General features: G+C 44.8%; 1 protein-coding gene across 1 annotated transcript in view; it reads left to right on the top strand.

The window, feature by feature from the left end:
- The window catches only part of CEP78 (centrosomal protein 78), a 239,311-nt gene that overhangs the window by 116,001 nt on the left and 99,990 nt on the right, over positions 1 to 23,320 (top strand). The window contains exons 6-7 of the mRNA XM_063913831.1: positions 17,001 to 17,175; positions 20,587 to 20,700. Of these exons, the coding sequence (XP_063769901.1) occupies positions 17,001 to 17,175; positions 20,587 to 20,700 (289 nt within the window). The remainder of the gene's footprint in view (positions 1 to 17,000; positions 17,176 to 20,586; positions 20,701 to 23,320) is intronic.

Here is a 23,320-nt window from a genome sequence, read left to right as displayed (position 1 = left end):
CACTTATACCTCTTTCACACAGAAAAGCAAATTACCGGGTCAAGCACTTTTACCTAGTAATTTGGGGATCAGTATGGGTCCTTTTTCTGTGTGAAAGAATTCCCGGCACTACGACCCTGGTTTTTACCAGGGTTGAAGTACTGGGAATTTTGGTCCGGGTTGACCCTTTCAAACATAAGAAATACCCATGTTAATATGCCAAAATCCAGGATTTAGAGAATGTCTGTGTGAAAGTGGGAGTACCAACAAGTGTATGGGAGAGCCTTAGGGGTGGCCAAGCAGTCACACTTGGTCCCCAATATCTATACTTACTTCAAAGAACCACATTTACTATTTATGTGTGAGCCTACACAGAGTATAAACACCCATGCATACCTTATACAGATACAGTTATTAAAATAAAACAGTTTGCAATTTGCAACCTTGTGTATTGCAATTTTTGACACAGTGGGATTTCTGGCAATTCCCTTAACATGCCATCAGACCTCCCCTTACGTTCCTTACATGTCCATCAGCCTCTCCCACTGAGCTTCTCAGAGACTCGGAGAACATTACACTCCTGCCTCCTCTGGTGTGCTGTGTGACTTCCCTGCGGTGTGCAGAGGCGGTCACATGATGAGGAATTTGGCTGTTCTTGGTCTGTTTTATTCTCTGCTTTTATTACAAAGCTGATAAGTCTGATCGAGAGCAGCTGGCTGGGAGCCAATCCACCCTGCCAGTGCAAATCTCCTACACTCCTCCCCAAACTAACCCCTGCCACCTGTCGCCAATTTCAAAGAGCCATGGGTTACCCAACGCTGGTCTTATCTGTGATTGTACTTGTGATGTCGATAGTTTATGTAAGTATTTAACATTTTATGCAGTGCCAGCATATTCCATAGCACTTTCCCTACTTTAATAAATAAATTACACAGCGCATACAGAGAGTATATAATCATTCATATCAGTGGAGTTTACAGAATAACTATTTTAAAATCATACCAAGTTCTGGTGTACTTTTACTATGTATCTAATTGCAGTAACAATAAATTATTATGGTAAGTTTTAATAAATGTGATTAAACATTTTATTTATTTAAAAAAATCAAAAAAAATGAAGGGATTCTGTTTTTTCTTGCGTAGCCTTTGAACGTCTTTGATTAAGATGTTACAAAGTGTTAGCATATTTTTAATGCGCAAAAACTGTCATAACATATCAAGTACAGCAGAGCTTAATTGATGCCGTTAAGGCTGTAAAGCCCCCAAGTGCGCTGTCTTGGAGTTATCCTTGATTCCTCTATCTCCTTCAAACCACACTTTCAGTACCTCTCAAAGTCCTGCCACTTCCATCTCAAAAATATCTTCAGTGCAGTGCAGAGATGAATAGACGCTGTGCGCATGATTACAGCATCTATTCACGGGAGACAGAGGGGCTGGGGGAATATCCAGCAGCGCACAGAGCCACAGTGACGGAAAACAGGGGCGTGGCTCACGGTCGAGACACTCCCACGAAGCCATGCCCCCTTTTTGGTCACGCTCAGCTTTGCTGTGCAAGGGATTCCCGCTTTGTCATCTCCCGTTGTTGGGAAGTATGATATAGGCCATCCAACCAAGGTAAACAAACACTGCTACATTGTCAAATGAAGCCCCAAGCCTAAACTCTAAAGAGGTGGAGGAGACAATAATCATTAAATAAAGCCTGACTTCACTTAAATCGGTCCTGATGTCCTATGGCGAAACGAGAGTGGTGGGCTCAGGTGCAACAATATGCATTGGTATTTACAGGTTTTTTATTTGTTTTTTGCCCCAACATACTTTGCCTCTTCCAAATCCACAGAGCATGCTCCCAAGACTCTACCTCCTCCCTCCCTCAATCCCTCTTCTCCCAGCTTGCAGTGGTGGGCCAGCAAAGAGGCCCCTGTCAATTGTGAGGGGGACATGAAAGAGATAAGATGGATGTGACAGGGATAGCTGGTGGTGAGGCAGATATTAATTTGGGTGGTGATGATTGCAGGCAGGGGCAGCAGCTTGGCCAGTGGTTGGGATACACCCACTGAATCCCAGTGACCCTGTGAATTAAGCACCCTGTGTGGACCCTAGTTGGTCTCTCCTGGTGTAACCCAGGCGTATTTACTATTGTCCTCTCCTGGTGTAACCCAGGCACATATACTATTGGGTTGGGTGTGGATGACCGCCGGTCACCATACCGACGCTGTGATCCCTGCAATTCAGAATGAGTGTAGCGGAATTAATATAGCTTTATATCTTTTTTTTTTTTTTTCTGGCCAGATATGGAATTATGACATGGGACTGGAATATCTTTTGCTATTTTCCTCTCAGATCATTTTAAATATGTTGTAAAGGAGACAGTAGATATAAGCAATTACAGTATAAAGGGCCGTATTCACGGGCAGATCTGGGGAGAGATGTGTGCTGAGTGAACCGCTCAGCACACATCTCTTCCCCCCGCTCAGCACAGTGCAGTGTGTGCTGAGCGTGCGAGGGGAGAGGGGTGGGCTGCTCATTTCACCCAGCGGGCATTGGCATGCAGGCCAATCTAGCACCAGCGATAGCGATGTGCGGGGCTGCGAATCGCTATCGCTGGTGGGGGTACACACGGAGAGATCATGCTTAAAATCTATATAGGTTAAAATTTATCCTGCGCTTCAGTTGTTTAAAAAGCAGCTCTCATAAAAATAGAACAATTGTAAATTACGGAATTAGGGAGCGCTATTAAAGTTAAATTAAGTGTGTGCAAACACCTGTGAAAAAAGTGGGTTAAAATAGTAAATGTTTACAGCACTTTTAAGTGCTTGTGCAGGAGTCCGCTTGTGGGTTCCGTCAATTGCCGGCTTTCCGTCCCGCCTTGCGGCTGTGGTCCGAGACTAGCTATCTCACTTTCCCTGACACTGCCTACCTTTACGTTGGGGATTGTGAGGCTTATTGGGTCCGTCCCTGCTTGGCTAGTTCCCGCACTATCCTTCTCCGTTCTCACACCTGTCAAAGTCAGAAAAATATCTCTATGCACACTGCCATATTTGCACCTCATTCAGGTCCGCGCTGCGCATGCGTGCGCTCTCCCGTGAGTGCGCATACCCGCTGTTGCGTGCACCCGCTGGTGCTCGGTATGCGTATTTACGGTAAAGTTTGTGTAGTCGTAGCGTGCGACTCAATCGTTACATATTTTCACTAATAAGGTATTTTATAGATCATGGTCCCTTTGATAGATTCTGAAAGTTTGGTTAACATAGCATGTTCCTGAACGGAGAGATTCCTCTTTGTATTGTACGAAGGGTCTAACAGGGGTCATACAGTAGTGTTTGGTACCCATCGGAAGAGTATTTAAATAGCAATATTCCGGTGTTGGTTTGGAGCGGATTAATCGCTCGTGCGAATAGTTATGGACATAAGAAGTTTATGTCCATTTACTATTATTTGTTCTTACTTAGTCATGCGGCGGGAAACCCAGTATCCCATCCACCTGAACAGTTGGAAACAGTCACAGCCCACCTGTATGAATCAACCTATGACCTTTTGTTATAATGCGAAGCCGAATTCCTGTGTCCAATGGACAATGAGATTGTAGGGACCATTGAATTGTATTGTGTGTGGGGCATAAATAGGCAGGCCGACCATATCCAGATTCACTCTCATCAACGGTTCTCATTGCTGATAATCGGGAGCTGGATATCGAGGCGCATGCGATCGTTCCCCTTGTGCGTAAGTTTTCTCCGTAATCATATTGTCTTACTGTGAGCCATCTCTCTCTCTCTCTACTCTTTCTCTCGTATTTTCCTTTAATTGTATTGTATTGTATTTCCAGTGTAGTTATCTGGTTAGTTGGTTTATGTTATATTGTAGTGTATCATTTGTACTGTGATTCCTTTTGCAAGTATAATAGTTAAAATACATATAATAGGTTTTGGACCCTAAGCCAAGGTATACTGTGTATCTCATTGTTAAAGGTATAGATATAAAGGTTTAAACGTTGTAAGCGTCTGCACCGCTGGTGATCTCCTCGTGGTCCCGAGCGTACGCTACGCTATAGCGAATCATTACGTTAGTCGGCAGCCAATAGCGTGCCTGCCTGTGATCACTGGGCCGTAAGCGAACGTGACGCTTGAGCGTCTCGACTACGGTTGAGCGATCGCTACACAACTTGCGTACCCTTACGGTACTTCTTACGTAGATAGCGTACAGTGTTCTTAGACCTCTTAAAGTGTTTTATATACGATAAATATTTAGCTTTATCAATTGGCGGCTCGCCCGTCCTTCACATATCTGCACTAGGTAGATCAGCAGACATTATCCCTCAGCAAAGGGCGGGAGGTTGTATCCCTCGTAGTGCTGACAGGATAAGCGTCTGCTTCGCTTAAGTAAAGAGTGCTGAAGGAATCCGGGAACCGGAGGTAAGAACAAAACGCTAGTGCCTTTTAAAACTGTTTATTTTTCTGTCTTGCGTACACACGCACGCACACATATATATATCTGCATTTCTTTTTCTTTTTCATTTTCGTATATCACTCTCCTGTCTGCCAGTTTTATAGTTGATAAAAGTGCTAAAAGAGAGTTGCCGTTATTTCATAGTTTAAGAATAGATAACATAGTTAAAGGATAGACAAACACACAGTTTTGCCTGGGAGATAAGGCGAAGTCAGTGTGTTGTGTGGTAGATGATCAAGGATCATCTACATTGATAAAAGTATAAATTGTGTTACGGTGGATCTTTGCTTTGCGTATACGTGTCTATAACAAAGACTTGCGTACGCAATCCAAAGGCCGACGCACGCAGCGTATATTACGCAACGGAGCGTCCGGTTGCGCCCACGTAGCTCAAGTCACGATAAGTTGATTTTTAACGCAAAGCGATAAATAACGCAAAGCGATAAATAACGCGAGGCGAGAAATAACGCAAGTCTATTTTTGGGTGTCCGAAATTTAATTAACAGATCCTGCTCCTAATTGGTAACACACCTGATCTAAAGAAAAATTTCTGCATAGAAATAGAAACAAAAGTGTACATGTGATGAGTGAGTGTTTTTACAATTTTTAAAGGTTGAACCACAAGAAAAGTCGAGTACTCGTGAGGTACATGCGTGTAAGTGACGTGCACGGTGGCTAGGGAGGCATCCCTGGTTAAATATACAATTTTGAGCATTAGAGTATAGCAGACCAGGAGGTCATACTGTAACAAGACCAGGAGGTCATAGCAGACCAGGAGGTCCAGGTACAGCCGACAAGGAAGTCCGCTATACAGTTCACAGGCACAACACCGAAAAGGGTTGGTGCAACACCCATATAGGCCATATAAGCTCTGGCTGAAGGAATTCGCAGCCGTAATTTTCGATTCCATTGGTCTTTCCGTACATAAGCTTAGTTGTTTGTGTACTGAACGATTGGACCGCACGTAATTGTGTACATTAGTTAGTAATCTGACCTAATACCATTAGAGTAAAGGGGTCACAAACGCTATTTGTACACTCTAACGTGATTTGTGTAATTTTTTTTATTTTAAGGGAAGTTTGCTGCTCACTCAGGAACTATCCAGCAACCAATAGTTACTGGAAAGAGTAAGTGTTCTTCGGATAACCCTCGCAGGTTCCAGTAAATAGAGGTTCAGGTCGCAGGGGCCCTAGGTCGAGTACGCCAGCACCATATCGGTGTGATCAGGTCGTATTGGTCGGCGTGGGCGAGTGAGTGGGGTACTCGGTAAACCGCCACCGTCAGCCTATTGTGGACATTTGGTTTTGCGTAAGGGTTGGCTAAATAAAGCAACACTTTCGAACTATGGGGGCCACTTGTTCAGGTAGGGGGCGATCAACCTCGGTTCGGGTTGATTCAGTGGTCCGACCAATTGGGTCGGCCAGGTATATAATGTGTGAGAAATACGGAAGTCACACAGAAACTTTATGTGATGAATGGGAGAGAATGACTGTACATGACGGGGAGAAATTCCCAAGAGTAGGGAGCTTCAGCTCAGAAGTGTTACAAAATTTAAGGAGGAGGATATGTCTCATAAAATCAACAAAGAGACGAATCCAGCATTATGATTATTTACAGTTGTGGCAACAGGAAGGTGAGATACAGAGAGGTTTGGCTCAGGCGGCGGGATCTGGCTCTAACAGAAAACTGATTGCCACGGCCCCACCGCCACCATATATATCAGGAGAGAAGTTGATTGCGGAGAAAGACGCACTAAGGTGTAACACAAAATCACTTAGTAACTGTGTAAATGTTAATGATAATGTTAACCCATTAACCCATGCAAGTATTAACCCGTGCAAGTTGTACCCTGTTTTGAACTTTCCTCAGGAGTGTGATCAAGAGGACGAATCGGCAACGATTTCAGCGCTCTCTCTAGCAGCCACCATAGCAGAGACCACAGTAGGCACAGCTCCACCCATGAGATTAGTAAAGGCCCCTAGCGGAGGGATAGGTGAGGTCGTATCAACTGGTAAGTACGGCACCATGCATTATGCTGAAACTATTTCACCACAGCCTGTAGAATCTACACAGAATGAGGTTGTTAGAATTACACCTGTTAGAGTAATAGCAGTGCCAAATGGGAAAACAGACACATCAGGAGCCACTCCCATTAGGAACATTGCCATGTACACCCCATTTTCCCGAATGGAATTAAGGACCATAGTGTCTGAATTTCCTGACCCTAGAAAAGATTTAGTTGCCAGTCAAAAATACATCAGAGACTTAGGTAACACTGTAGAGCCCAACAATAAAGACTGGCAGATATTGCTGAGAGCATGTTTACCCTCAAATGTCGACGCAACTCAATTTTTAGCTGATTGCGGACTAGATCATGATGTACCTCTTACAGATGTGTACAACCAAGATAATGTGAAAAGAATAAACTTGCAGCTAAAAGAGTATTTCCCAGCAGTAGCTAAATGGAATAAGATATTCTCCATTAAACAGAAGGAGTCAGAGACAGCTGCAGAGTATTTTCACAGAGCATTATTAGAAATGGCAAAATACACAGGCATAGAGGACATTAAAACAGACACAAACCATCGGGAAGTAGCAGTATCGGTACTGATGGATGGTTTAAAAGAGTCATTGAAGACTAGGGTACAGACCACACAACCATGTTGGCGAGGTCTGTCTGTGGCTACTTTGAGAGAGGCTGCTATTGATCACGATAGAAACATCACCAGACACAGGGAACAACAAGGTGATAAATTAATGTCAGTAAGTATACAGGCTCTGACCACAAGGCAGCCTTTGTTTGTATCACCAAATCCTGTGGGTAAGTCAAGTATGGTTACTTGTTATTCTTGTCACAAACAGGGACACATGGCACGAGATTGTAGAGTAAAGAATCCACGAAACTCATACCAACCCCCTAGACAACGACACGACACACGACATTGGGATCGGGGTCCACAGAAACGGAGTTATGAGCCACATACAGGGGAAACAAAAAGATATCCCCCGAACAGAGACTGGCATGCCTCTGGTAGTTCCCAGCTAACTCCCTCACAAGTAGTTGCTGCCAGCGGGATTCAGGAAGGTCACCATACCCAATAGGGGTGTGGCCATACCTGTAATCTGCAGCCAGTAAAATTAATTGCCAACCTTGGAAGTGAACCCGAGATCGCAATTAATGTAGCTGGTAAAACTTTAAACTTTCTTGTAGACACAGGGGCGGCCAAGTCAGTGATAAATTCGACAGTGGGCATGAGGACCACTGGTAGGACAATTCCAGCCATGGGAGTAACAGGAGTAGTCCAGCACTACCCTGTTAGCAAACCAGCCGAGATTACAATAGGGCCTTTGCATACCAAGCATTCCTTTTTGCTGGCTGCATCGGCACCAACCAATCTCCTGGGAAGAGACTTACTGTGTAAAATGGGGTGCGTCATTTATTGTACTCCTGAAGGTGTATTCTTGGACATACCTGAGAAACACGCTCAGGAAGTGCGAGACATGTTAGACTCCCCATCAAAATTAATGTCACATACCATTATGACAAATAGGAATCCATCCCAAATAGAAGAGATGACATCTCAGATACCAGAGTCACTTTGGACAAAAGACGGACAAGACACTGGATTAATGGCAAACGTAGCTCCAGTAGTTGTACAAGTAAAAGATGGTAGGATAGCTCCAAAAATCCCACAGTACCCTCTGAAGCCAGAGGTGGAGTTAGGAGTTTACCCAGTAATAGAGCGCTTGCTACAACAGGGCATTCTGGTAAGAACGTCCAGCACTGCTAATAGTCCCATCTTCCCTGTGAAAAAGAGTGGGGGGAGGGGTTACAGACTAGTGCAGGATCTAAGGGGGATTAACAAAATAGTTGAGAGTCAGTTCCCCGTAGTGCCAAATCCAGCTGTCATCCTAATGCAAATCCCTCCCACTGCCAAATTTTTCACTGTTATTGACCTCTGCTCCGCTTTCTTTTCGGTACCTCTGCACCCTGACAGCCAATATTTGTTTGCATTTACATACAGAGGAGTCCAATACACGTGGACTCGATTACCCCAAGGTTTCATAGATAGTCCAAGTATATTTTCTCAGGCTTTGCATGATTGTTTACAGTCTTTCCAACCAGACAGTGGATCAGTATTGATACAGTATGTGGACGATTTACTGCTGTGTTCAGATTCACTGGAAGCATCTCTGAAGGATACGAAACAGCTCCTGTTTCATCTTTCAGACACAGGACACAAGGTGTCCAAAGACTAGTTACAATTATGCCAAACTAAGGTAAAATATTTGGGACACTGTCTAACACAAGGACTGAGACACCTGACCGCTGATAGAATCCAAGCAATTAGAGACATGACTCTGCCACAAACCCAGCAACAGATCAGAACGTTTTTAGGAATGTGTGGGTATTGCCGTAATTGGATCCCAGGGTTTTCCATTTTGGCGTTACCTTTGCAGGAAATGGTCTCCTCAAACAAACCTGATAGGATTTCGCATACAGACGAGTCCGAAACAGCATTTGAGAGACTCAAACAGTGCCTAACGCAGGCACCAGCACTAGGTATGCCAGACTATGGGAAACCCTTTGAACTATACGGAACAGAAAGTGCTGGTTGCGCGGCAGGTGTACTAACCCAAAAACACGGTGATGCCAGTAGGCCAGTTGCATACTACAGCGCTCAGCTAGACACGGTAGCGCGATCCCTCCCCACATGCTTGCGAAGCGTTGCTGCGATAGCATTGCTAGTGACAAAAAGCGAAGATGTCGTGCTAGGCCACAACCTCACAATCCATACGCCACATGCAGTATCAGCCTTATTGAATTCTGCCCAAACCAGACACGTCTCATCAGCGAGGTTTACAAGATGGGAATTGGCACTAATGGCCCCCGTAAACATCACCATAAGGAGATGCAGTGCATTAAATCCTGCAACGTATCTCCCAGGTGTGCCTGGTCAGGCACAAAGGGTGGAAGGTGAGAGTGATGGGGAAGGAAGATTTAATATAAAGGAAGATACACATGATTGTATGGAATATTTGACCCAAAATTTTACCGCAAGGCCTGACATCAGTGACAACCCACTGGAAGATGCAGAACTCACGTTCTACACGGACGGTAGTTGTCATAGACAGTCAGACTCGGGAGACTTGTGTACTGGATATGCAGTCGTAGATGACCAAGACACCATAGAAGCGGAACCGCTAGGCCCACCTCACTCAGCCCAGGTTGCTGAACTGGTCGCCCTAACCAGAGCATGTGAATTGGCTAAGTCAGCCAATATCTACACCGATTCTAGATACGCATTCGGGGTAGTCCATGATTTCGGAGCCCTATGGCGTCTCAGAAATTTCATGACGGCCGCTGGTACACCGGTAGCGCATGCAACTCACATAAAAAGGCTTCTAACAGCGATACAGGAACCCGACAGAGTGGCTGTTATCAAATGTAAAGCACACACATATAGCCAAGACCCGGTATCACTTGGTAACAGCCGAGCAGACGAAGCTGCTAAGTTAGCAGCTGCTACCCCCATACAAACAGACACCACACAATTGATGGTATTTAATACCATTAACACACAGAAGTTGTGTGAAATGCAAAATTTGTGTTCCACACAGGAAAGGGCAGTCTGGAAGGCAAAGGGATGTGGCCAGGAGTCCTCAGGACTCTGGACGGATGGACATGGTAAACCAGTGGCCCCCAGAGCATATCTTCCATGTCTGGCTGAAGCAGCTCACGGGCTGACTCATCTAGGCAAGGAGGGGATGTGCAAATTGGTGAGAGCATATTGGTGCGCCCCAGGATTCTCCTCTCATGCGAGTAAAAGAGCAATGTCATGCCTTACCTGTTTGAGAAAGAATATTGGAAAGGCAATACCTACAGAACCATCCCATATCCCACCTGCCGGCGGCCCTTTCCAGGTAATACAAATTGACTTTATACAATTACCCCCTTGTCGGAATTTGAAATATGTACTTGTTTGTATAGATGTTTTCTCAAATTGGGTCGAAGCATTTCCTGCGGCTACAAATACCGCTATGTTTACTGCTAAGAAAATTGTGCAGGAATTTGTATGTAGATATGGTATCCCTAGAATAATCGAAAGTGATAGGGGTACCCATTTTACAGGTGATGTCTTTCAAGGAATGTGTAAGTTGATGGGAATTGATAGCAAGCTGCACACTCCGTACCGTCCACAGGCGAGTGCGAAGGTCGAAAGAGTGAACAGCACTATTAAAAATAAATTGAGTAAAGTGATGGCAGAGACAGGATTGACATGGCCAGAAGCTTTACCCATTGTATTGTACAGTATCAGAACCACTCCCAGGTCCCCTCTTAATCTGTCTCCCTTTGAAATTTTGTTTGGTCGACAACCGCATGTTATGATTAACCCTCAGGATGATTTGAAATGTAACAATGAAGTAACTGTAAAGTACTTGATTAACATGAGTAAACAGTTAAGGAATCAAAATGATAATCTGAAGTTGGTGATTCCTGATCTACCTGATAGTAATTGTCATGACATTGAACCTGGGGATTATGTAATGATACGGAATTTTCTACGCTCAGGTTGCCTTATTGACAGATGGGAAGGACCATACCAGGTCTTATTGACTAGCACTACAGCATTGAAGGTTGCTGAGAGAGAGACTTGGGTCCATTCATCCCACTGCAAGAAGGTTGCTGATCCAGAGAAGTCCCGTGATAAGGAACAGACGGTAGAGGTTGTATCACTGGAGTGTCTGTTCCAGGAGGACTGAGGCGGCACCTGAGCCTTGAAGACCGAGAGCTGTTGTCGACTCCCCACTCCCTTTTATTATTTTCCTCCACTTCCCATCCCCTCTCCCTCAAATTTCTTTTTCCTCCTTCTCATTCTTCTCCGTTTCCTCCTATAAGATGGACTTGCCCCAAGAGACTGTGATCCGGATTTTCCTGTTGACCATGATGTTGACCAGAGCAGTCTGTTCCGGCGAGAGTACCATGGAGGTCGATAGAGGTTCTGGAATGGGTTCTGATGATAAAGATGGAGGCGTAGTTTTCCAAGATCAACCTAACCAACAAGCAAAGGCGAGTATCAGAAAACGATCCGATAGCATTGACCATAGAAGGAATTGTGACGGATTGTTAGCTGAGGAAAACTGTATCTGTAGGCTCTGTAACAATGTCATTGAAGATGGGTGCATTAAGAAATGCCAATCCAGTTTTAATATCCATATGGACCGGCATCCATTGAGTGACTATCACTCCTTAGTGGGTAATGTGTTAAACAAAACAGATTGTTGGGTATGCTCTCAAGTACCTCAAGGTCATAGCAAATCAGGGCTAGTGCCATTTCCTTTAACGATAGAGGAGGTACTTGAGTTAAATGGTGGGAGACCGGTGGACAGGAGGTTTAATATCTCCAGCCCTCCTAGTTTGAAGCTCCACCAATACCATGTGGATAGGTCCCTATTATGTTTCAACATCTCCAATCCCAGAAAGCCGGGAAATTGGGAAGTGTCATGGAGTAACCACACCATGACCTTTTCGCATAGAGCAGATAGAATGCCTACAGATACAGAGCTTGTACGCCACATAGCCAGTAGAGGAAAATCTTTCCGGTATAGGTACACCTTAGGAAATAGGATTACGAGAGTTGGAGAAGTATCACCAGGATACTGTGCACATATCATACAACCTGATACGTGTATTAAGCAGATGGAAGAATTAGGGTTAGGAGAGTTCACCTGGAAGGTGTGTAATATGGTTATGTCCTTCTCCGTCCCATATGTTCTCCCCGATGATGCATATTTCATATGCGGGAGAAAGGCGTACAAGTGGCTTGCCCCAAACTCTGAAGGATTGTGTTATATTGGAAAAGTATTGCCTGAAGTAATGACTGTAACACATGATAAAATGAAAAGACATACATCGTGGTGCCCAAGCTCCTTATACTCACACCCATTACGAGCACGTTGTTAAAAGGCACCTGATAGAGAAGACAGAGCATCCGGCCTCTGATCTGATAACTGAATCCACCGGGATTCAATTCTTAATCGCGTTAGATTTCACCCGCACCACTAGAGGAGTGCTAAATTATAAATACATATCGGCGCTCGCAAATTTGTTAGATAATATCACTGAAATGTATGATGACACGTTTAGATATACTGGAAGGGAACTTCAAGCGTATAAAACAGAACTGGTGCAGCATAGAATGGTTCTTAATTACCTCACAGCAGTGACAGGCGGATATTGTGTTACATTAGCAACACAGTACGGCGTGAAGTGTTGCACGTATATCACGAATAGCACCGAGGATCCGGTCGAGGTCATAGACCAAAAGATGGACGATATTCTCCAATTGAAGTGGGAATTTCGCCGAAAACACAATCTCACTCTTGCTGCTGTAGGTAATGAGCTGACTGGTTGGGTGTCATGGTTGAACCCGCGAAATTGGTTCTCCGGTTTGGGAGACTGGGCTCAAGGAGTCATAATGGATGTTGGGAAGTTTCTCCTATGTATCTTAGGTGTTGTCATATCGATTGGATTGATATTTAGATGCGGTCAGGCTTTAATGAAGTGCAAACATCGTACCAGGGTAATGAGTTTGAGGAGTGAGGAAACTGTAATTAACCTGGATTTGATTTATGACCCAATGATAGAAACAATGATGTAATGAAAATGCGATTATACGGTCCGTTTCTTTCACCTGTTTTTCTGCTTTTCTCCAAGATAAAAAGACCCCCTTGGACGAGGAAGTTGACGAGACGCTATACAGACAACGGATTGACCAAAGAAGAAGTTTTGATCACTGTAGATACGGACATTTGATGAACTTTGCCATGGATCCCCAGTTTCCCTAGAATTCTTAAACTTACGCTAGCCCAACATTTTTTGTAAATCTAATGGCATTGACAAAGCTTTTTGCTCACACCTAATGGGCAACACAGCGCAAAGAAGACGACTTTCAACTGATACCGAACAAAACTTCAACCGACAGATGTACATTAACCTGACATAGAATACCACCGCATTTACCGTAATTATGTCTTTTCTTCATTTCTACAACCCTCAGGTAATGACACACATAGTATAGGGAATACAGGCACAGATATCAGCAATCACATATTCCCCCATTCATGTATCATCAACTAAAATGTGCTCCCCATTTTGTTCAAAATCCGAAAAGAGCTCGGTAAAGTTTGACAGCCCATCCACAGACCCGTACCACGGGATAAGAAGGAATTCAAATGTATACTTCGCAATACCTCGAAGCTTGATTTACAACTAGTGATGAGCGGATTCGGTTTTACTTGGTTTTACTCGGTTCTCAAACCGGCATCTTATTGGCTCACGGATGTCACGTGTTTTGGATAGCCAATAAGATGCCGTTTTGAGAACCGAGTAAAACCGAGTAAAACCGAACCTCGCTCATCACTATTTACAACACGTACGGCACGATGATACATGACCCCCCAAACATGGACTCATACACACATGCTTCTGCTATCTCACTAGGTCATACCCTCTTCACACCTACTCCTCTCTCCTCCCTTACCCAACCATGGAAATGAATTAACCCCTGACATATATTTTTCTCCTTTTGAAATGTTTTAGAAGGTGGCAGTTATTATTGACTGCCAAAGGGTGGACTGTCAAAGTCAGAAAAATATCTCTATGCACACTGCCATATTTGCACCTCATTCAGGTCCGCGCTGCGCATGCGTGCGCTCTCCCGTGAGTGCGCATACCCGCTGTTGCGTGCACCCGCTGGTGCTCGGTATGCGTATTTACGGTAAAGTTTGTGTAGTCGTAGCGTGCGACTCAATCGTTACATATTTTCACTAATAAGGTATTTTATAGATCATGGTCCCTTTGATAGATTCTGAAAGTTTGGTTAACATAGCATGTTCCTGAACGGAGAGATTCCTCTTTGTATTGTACGAAGGGTCTAACAGGGGTCATACAGTAGTGTTTGGTACCCATCGGAAGAGTATTTAAATAGCAATATTCCGGTGTTGGTTTGGAGCGGATTAATCGCTCGTGCGAATAGTTATGGACATAAGAAGTTTATGTCCATTTACTATTATTTGTTCTTACTTAGTCATGCGGCGGGAAACCCAGTATCCCACCCACCTGAACAGTTGGAAACAGTCACAGCCCACCTGTATGAATCAACCTATGACCTTTTGTTATAATGCGAAGCCGAATTCCTGTGTCCAATGGACAATGAGATTGTAGGGACCATTGAATTGTATTGTGTGTGGGGCATAAATAGGCAGGCCGACCATATCCAGATTCACTCTCATCAACGGTTCTCATTGCTGATAATCGGGAGCTGGATATCGAGGCGCATGCGATCGTTCCCCTTGTGCGTAAGTTTTCTCCGTAATCATATTGTCTTACTGTGAGCCATCTCTCTCTCTCTCTACTCTTTCTCTCGTATTTTCCTTTAATTGTATTGTATTGTATTTCCAGTGTAGTTATCTGGTTAGTTGGTTTATGTTATATTGTAGTGTATCATTTGTACTGTGATTCCTTTTGCAAGTATAATAGTTAAAATACATATAATAGGTTTTGGACCCTAAGCCAAGGTATACTGTGTATCTCATTGTTAAAGGTATAGATATAAAGGTTTAAACGTTGTAAGCGTCTGCACCGCTGGTGATCTCCTCGTGGTCCCGAGCGTACGCTACGCTATAGCGAATCATTACGTTAGTCGGCAGCCAATAGCGTGCCTGCCTGTGATCACTGGGCCGTAAGCGAACGTGACGCTTGAGCGTCTCGACTACGGTTGAGCGATCGCTACACAACTTGCGTACCCTTACGGTACTTCTTACGTAGATAGCGTACAGTGTTCTTAGACCTCTTAAAGTGTTTTATATACGATAAATATTTAGCTTTATCACACCCGTGGGCGCGGGTTGAATGACGTAATCTGATGTCGGATCCTCCTGCAGTCGCTTTCCAACGCGTTTCGGACCCGTGGGTCCTTAATCCTGGATTAATGAGATCATGCAAAAAAAAAAAAACACAAATGTTTTACCCCCACAGCGCTGTAAGAGTAGCCATTTGGCAACAAAACCGTTGTGGTTCAGATTTACGGCGAGATGACATGAAAAAACTCCTGACATAGTTGTAGCCATTTGGTAACAACATCGATAAAGGGTTAAAGAGACATTAACTGGGGATTTGGTAATGCCCAAGAACCATAAAAATATGACTTGGAGCAGGAAAGAGGTGCATCCGCAACTCTATGAGGTACATGTAAAAGCCTGCAAACTACAGGCAACAGCGGTTCATGGCTAGTCTGCCCAATGTTTTAAATTAGCATTACTTTAAGATTGCTACTTTAACACATCAATCGGACTCACCAGGAACCTGCTCATGGGCGCAGTTCATAGGCTATATCATTTACGTCCCCCCCCCACCACCGTTTTTTTTCTGTTTTAGAGAAAGATAGTATGCCACTATTGCCACCTACACACCTCCGACTGTTTTTATAATTTATGCAGGAAAAATCCTGTTTGAGGACTCTGTCCTGACTGGGTGTATGTATCTGACCTGGTCTTGAACCTTTCAGTCTGTGTTGCGTTTCAATCTGCTGAAAAGTTAAGGGGAATGCGTATGTAGGGTGTAGTATGGTATGCCGGCACTCGGGCTCCCGGCGACCAGCATACCGGCGCCGGGAGCCCGACCGCCGGCATACCGACAGCGTGGCGAGCGCAAAGGAGCCCCTTGTGGGCTCGCTGCGCTCCCCACGCTACGGGCACATAGGCGCGCCACACTATTTTATTCTCCCTCCAGGGGGGTCGTGGACCCCCATGAGGGAGAATAGTTGTCGGTATGCTGGGTGTCGGGATTCCGGCGCCGGTATACTGTGCGCCGGGATCCCGACATTCGGCATACAGAAGATCACCCCGTATGTATTATACTTTATCTGGCACAGTTAGTTAAAGAAATAAAGGAGCTTGGGTGCCAATATAAAAAAATACAATAAAACATGAAAAAAAAACCAAAATATATACCTTTTTAAACCATTTTCGATAGTCACATTAATTCCTAATTTAGTAACAGGATGTATTTAGTGAAAATAACAAATTGCAGAACAGCATTTAAGTGCATTTTTACCCTACTTTACACCAATAAAACCAAGATAAATACGACATAAAATGAATTACATAGTCTAAGCCAGTTGTTCCCAACCTTTCTTACATCATGGTGTCCTAGAGTATCAGCATTTTATTTATTTTTTACGCCACCCCTAGGCCAAATAAATTGTGTTTACCTGGCATCCTAGGTTCAGCTATGTAGTGGTGGACACTGGTTTTGCCTGTTACATTGGCCATAAATCATTTTATGGCACCCCTGCAAGTGGCCCATAGCACCCGGTTTGGGGGATCTTAGCAATTAAAATTGTGTGCTTATCAAACCCCCTCTACACATTAAGTTGTGCTGTCAGTTTCCTACCTGAAAATTCTTAGTTGGTTGCTCAATTTTGAGAATGTAGAATTTGCTGCTCTTTTGCAAAACACAGGCATTGGGGAGACTTTAAGATAATCATTTGTGTTATGCATTTATTTCTTTGTAAGCATCAGGCAACCAGGAGGCACAATGAAGCCTGGCCAGAGAGCCTTCGCTATAGAAGGCCTGACCTTGACTGCATGACTGGATTGCGGCGAATCTCCATAAACTGCAATACCCTTGTCGGTGACCAGGGAGCAAAGGCATTCGCTGAAGCGCTTGAAGAGGACCTTTGGTTAAAAGGTATGTGAAAGTAAAATATTGCAGTTATGCTACTGCTACTAAATTTGTGAGAGTAAAAGGGGAACACTTCTTGATTTATGACCTCTTTTTAATGTCATTCTTATTTATTATTATTTATTTATTAGCTGTTTCTTATATAGCGCAGCATATTCCGTTGCGTTACAATTAGAACAACAGTAATAATACAAAACTGGGTAAAAACAGACATAGAGGTAGGAAGGCCCTGCTCGCAAGCTTACAATCTATAGGGAAATAGGCATTGATACACAAGGATAGATGCTACCTGTTACATAATGGTCCACCAGATTGCTAGGTTCTTAATGGGTTGTGTGATATGATCACCCAGCAAATTTGCATTCTTGCAAATTAATGTATTGTAAATGTGCCTTGGCGATATACTGTATATTCTAATCATTTTTATAGCCAAAACTCTGGAGTAAAAAGTCTATAGCAGGTGATGCAGTGCCTCACCTGTCTATCTTTTCAGCACATCTCACCAAATTTCCATGAGTTTATACTGCTGCACCTGTGTATAATGCCCGCATGCACCCTTTGGCTCATACATTGCGTGTAAATCTGGCTCTGGAGCTAGCCAGTGCCTCCTGAGCCATTTAGCTCTGCGCACATCCCTGCCCGCCACCCCACTTGCTCTTTCACCCCCTCCTCTCTCTCTCCATTTCCCTCTCCCCTGTAATTCTCTATCACTGCCTCTTGCTCTCTCCTGTGCATCTCTGACACAGATGGGAGGGGGTCACAGTTCAGACGTAGTTGCCTACCCTCCTGCATTCTGCATAAGACTCCCTGAAATAGCAGCAATCTTTCTGACTCCCTAAATAGACCAGCATTCTCCCCGAGTGCACCTTATCCCCATTATGCAGCTGTTACATTCTTGTGGATAAAAAAGAAATCAGAGATAAATACAATCAAATAGGATAATCAGTGCCATTTCCCTGCATTAGTTATAAGGCACAATGGGGTTGATGTATTAACCCTGAGAAGGGATAAAGAAGTGATAAACCAGTGATAAGCGCAAGGTGATAACGCACCAGCCAATCATTATGGATTTGAAAAATGACAGGAGCTGACTGGCTGGTGCGTTATCACCATGCGCTTATCACTGCTTTATCCCTTCTCCAGGCTTAATACATCTGCCCCAATGGTCCCTATAGGGGGTACTCCTGGAGCGATCGCTGCTTAAAATCTATGCAATCTGACTAGATTGCTTAGATTTTAAGCATGATCTCTCTGTGTGTACCCCTCACAGCGATAGCGATATGCAGCCCCGCGCATCGCTATCGCTGGTGCTAGATTGGCCTGCATGCAGGCTCAATCTAGCAGGTTGATCATTTCACCCGCTGGGTGAAATGAGCGGCCCCTCGTCTCCCCCCGCACGCTCATCACGCTGTGCTGAGCGGGGGGAGAGATGTGTGCTGAGCGGTTCGCTTAGCATACATCTCTCCCCAAATCGGCCCTTATGTCTACATGCATTTTAAATAAGGTTTCTCGTGGCCACTTACAGTATATGGAACCTCTTGTAAGATACAATACACAAACACATCCTGCAAAGTATCAGTGTCTTTTCTTCAACAAGTAGATCATACTAACTTTGGGGCTCGTTTACATTTGGAAGTCAGTCATTTTTATGACACGTCTTTTATGCTAGCCATTCATCAGACCAACTTTTCTCCAAACGTCCAACTTATCAGCCCAACTAAAACAGTGCCCCACACATCTAACCAACTTTTCATCAGACCAGCCAACCAGCAAACTTTTTTTAATAGACCAGCCAACTTCTGTCCAACTTGTGATGTCACAGAAGTAGGCGGACAGTGTCTGCCTGTTTGAATATTTAAAAAAATAGTAGCCAAAACGCATGTACACAAAAATTACTATACCAAAAATGCAGTATTAGTGCTCAGGTCTCATGGAATTAGAGAGAGAATACAATTGTAGCCAAAGTTAGTATATTTCATGAAAGTTGCTACAGTATGTATAACCTGAAATATTGTAGCCAGTTTATGAAACAGAAACCAGGTTGTCAATTTACAGAGATACAGTACAATAATAGTCAATGTGTGTATTCAAAGATTATTATATTACACTGGCAGTACTGCCTCTAAAATCTCATGGAACTAGACCGAGGAATACAGTTGTAGCTTGCATATTTCACAAGAACTGTTTCAATATGCGTAACCTGGATTACTGAAGCCAAACTGTGAGTAGGAGACCAGGTAAATGGTTAATGAAACATTCGGTTCATTTGTAATATAAATAATTGTGTCATGAAAATGTAGATATGACATGTATTAAATATACCAAAAATATAGGCACTATAAGGAGTTGAGAAAAAATGATAATGATAAAGACATTGTTTAAAATATAAATGTAAGTGCATGCAATTAGCTTTAAGTTAGGTAAGCTAAAATAGGGGTAGAGAATAGATAATTAGTTACCACTCCCGGTACTGAAATAATAGGGACTTCAAATAAGTGTGGAGCTGTGGAGATTGTGCGCTGTACTGAGACCTTCAGGAATGTGCTGTCCGTTTAGAGAAAGGCGATCATCTAAGCCTTGACACGGGGAGAGTCGGGCAACATTGCAGCTGCTGCTCCTGGATGTCGGATGCAGACCCACCGCTGCTGCCGTCACCGCTATGCAGGACCTGGACCTGGATGACTGTAGTGAGGTGGCCCCTGGACCCTGCAGCTGGAGCGGGACCGCGGCGGGCGGTTGGACCCTCCCAGCGGTGATGCTGGGGGATGGGGGGGCGATCGCGGGTGCCAACGGGGGAAGGGGGCATCACGTTCAACAGGTGTCAGGGATGCAGCACTATCTCTGCTGATCCTCAACTCGCTCTACTGCGACCGGGTTGACAGGGGAAGCCTGGCAGCAGGCTCCTGTACCACTTCTTCCTGCTGCGACTGCTGAGAGTCCCTGTGTGAAAGGGGCAGCCCGGCAGAAGTGATGAACTGCCCCAGCTGCCCCTGAACTTCCTCCCGGTTCCCGCTCCACAGTGCTGCAGCTGCCGGGGATCCTGGACCGGCAGTGATGGTGACAGAAGCAGGAAGATACTGCTGGCAAGTGTCTGCCTACTTATCGTTCAGTTGGGGGGAAAGTTCCCCCTACAACTGAACGATTAGTTGGGAAAATCAAACAGGTTTCTGGACGCTTTTCAGCGTGTGGGAGCCAACGGCTGATTATCGTTTGCTCTCACACACTGCCAGATTATCGTTCCAACCAACCAACAAGTTGGCTGGTTGGAACAATATCGTCCTGATGTATGGCTAGCATTAGATGTAGCAGAACACACTGATAGGTGTTACTTTCACAATCTCCCTTCAAAAGTAGGCAAGTATGAGTTCAGACCAACTGTCCTTACATTCCAAAGTGATAATTATTTTTTTCTTCTAGCACTAGATATGCGGCAGTGTGGAATATCCAATGAGGGGGCAAAAGCCTTTCTCCATGCCCTGCAAACCAATACAACTCTGATGGTCTTGGATGTAAGAAAAAACCCACTGATTGGTATGGAATTGTTATGTCATTCTCGGAGCTCTGTGAAGGTTTCTTGTAGCTTTTAGCTGTGTCTTGCAAAAGTGAAGAACCGCATGTTTCTTATGCTTAACATTCAATCCACCTGTTGTGCTTTATAAGTAGTCTAGATGCATGACTTCATGATGTGTTCCTCAGAAGAATGCATAACCAATGAATAAAAACATGATGTTGCTTAGCTATTCAGTAAGAATGCCCAGGGTGCAAGGTTATATGCACGCTCATGCAATTAGAATGCTTTGCTATTCAGGTAGTATCATTTAAAAATGGCTCTTCAGGAGACAAAATACAAACGTCAGAACTAGAATCAGGGCTGCCAAGAGATCTGGCAGGTCCCAGTACAAGGAGGTGTGGCTATTGCCTCCTTATGAATACCAGGACCCTATGCAGAAGCTATAGTGTCGAGGGGTGGAGCCTGCAGCGGGGGCGGAGGCGGCGGTGGGAGATGAGATCTTCTCCGCGCCGCCTGTCCCAGTTGTAGTGAACGGGTGCGACCCGGGAGCCCGTTTACGCTGCCATTGACCCAGTATTCAACCCGGGAATAACAATGCTTTATTCCCGGGTTGTATTGCCGGGTCAGGCGACCCGGGATTTCAGCTATGGCGCTTTCACACCGCACGCTGACCTGTGTCAACCCTGCAATATGCCGGATCGATACCGGGTTATTTGTGCGGTGTGAAAGGGGTATAACTAATAGGCCTTGGTACTTTGTATCCTCTGAACCTTCTCTCAATTTCCCTTGACTTGAAGTATAACACTAATATAGCCAAGCCATTGTCTTCTGTCTAGGCCGTATAGCGCCCTATTCAGACATGATCACTGTTGTGCAAATTTGCAAGGCGGCTGATTATTGATTGACTGCACATGCATACGGATCATAGTGCGTACACGCAAGGCGAAACTGCGAAAAAATCCAGCATCTTATTTGATTGCGAAGCATACGCAAGTTGATAGACAGGAAGCCAACGTTCGGGGTTAGTAATTGGACGTTTTCTGGGAGTTTCAGTAAAAACGCAGGAGTTCCCAAATGTTTTCAGGGAGGGTGTGTGACGTCCGCTCTGGCCCCGATCTGCCTGTAGGAGTAGGTCCTGGTCTACGCACAGACTGCATAGACTGGAAAAATCATTAGATGGCGAGTGAGTTGCGAATGGATTTGCAGCTGACCGGCACTCGCAGAGAATTTCTAAAGGTGTACGCAGACTTGCACGGGGGTATGGATTTTCAGTCTGGCTGGGCGGCGACTATCTGATCGTAAACCTTTGCAAATTCGCAGAGGAGCGATCAGTTCAGAATTAGGCCCATAGTTAATAGTTTTGTTGCAGAGTATAATTTTTTAAAGAAACTGATTTTCTCTCTTTTTGTAACCAATATAGTATTGCCTGTGTTATACATTGTTACAGATTGGTACGGAATTGGGTTCAGAATCCATCCAATAATGTAAACAATTAGCTAATCCATAGTGAATATGTGACCAAAGAAGTGTATTGACTATAATGTGCCGCTATTTCAGCTTGCATGTTTCCTTGATAAAAATAAGATAATCAAACTTGTTTTCTACTTCGTCCTAGGGGATGCTGGGGACTCCAAAAGGACCATGGGCGTATAGACGGGATCCGCAGGAGACATGGGCACTTTAAGACTGTAATGGGCGTGAACTGGCTCCTCCCTCTATGCCCCTCCTCAAGACCTCAGTTAGATTATGTGCCCAGAGGAGACTGGTTGCACACTAGGGGAGCTCTACAGAGTTTCTCTAGAAAAGACTTTTGTTAGGTTTCTTATTTTCAGGGAGCACTGCTGGCTACAGGCTCCCTGCTTCGTGGGACTGAGGGGAGAGAAGCAGACCTACTTCTGTGAGTTCAAAGGCTCTGCTTCTTAGGCTACTGGACACCATTAGCTCCAGAGGATCTGATCACTTGGTGCGCCTAGCTGTTCGTTCCCGGAGCCGCGCCGCCGTCCCTCTCACAGAGCCTGAAGAGAGAAGCCGGGTGAGTAAAGAAGCAAGAAGACTTCAAAGGCGGCAGAAGAATTCAGATCTTCCAGGAGGTACCGCGCAGCGGTCGCGCTGCGCGCCATTGCTCCCTTACACAAGCGGCACTACATGGGTGCAGGGCGCAGGGGGGGCACCCTGGGCAGCAATAAAACCTCATATTTAACCTGGCTATATGTATATACATTGCCCAGGCAATGTATAGGGACCCCCGCCAGTATAAAAACCGCGGGACCGAAGCGCGCCATATAGGGGGTGAGGCTTCCTCCTCAGCTCAAACCAGCGCCATTTTCTCCACAGCACAGCTGCAGAGACGCTGCTCCTGGCCCTTCACTGCTACCACAAGTAACAGGGTGCACAAAACGAGGGGGAGGGGGGCACGGCAATTTGGTGTTGATTACTGTTATATAGAAAGTGCTTACAGGTCTGGGGCATTGGTTAATTCCTACAGACCGGTGGGGCGCTGGGTGTGAGCTGGAAAACTCCCTTTCTGTCTCTCTGAAGGACCTTACTGGGGGTCTGTCCCCTATAGCCCAGTGTGTTTGGGGGTGTCAGTACGTGTGTGTCGACATGTCTGAAATTTAATGCTTTTCCCAGGAGGAGGCT

Source organism: Pseudophryne corroboree, chromosome 1 (genome assembly GCF_028390025.1).
Source record: "Pseudophryne corroboree isolate aPseCor3 chromosome 1, aPseCor3.hap2, whole genome shotgun sequence".
NCBI classification, from domain to species: Eukaryota; Metazoa; Chordata; class Amphibia; order Anura; family Myobatrachidae; genus Pseudophryne; species Pseudophryne corroboree.
The sequence above is the reverse complement of the archived record's forward strand: the minus strand, read 5'-3'. Positions and strand labels throughout refer to the sequence as shown.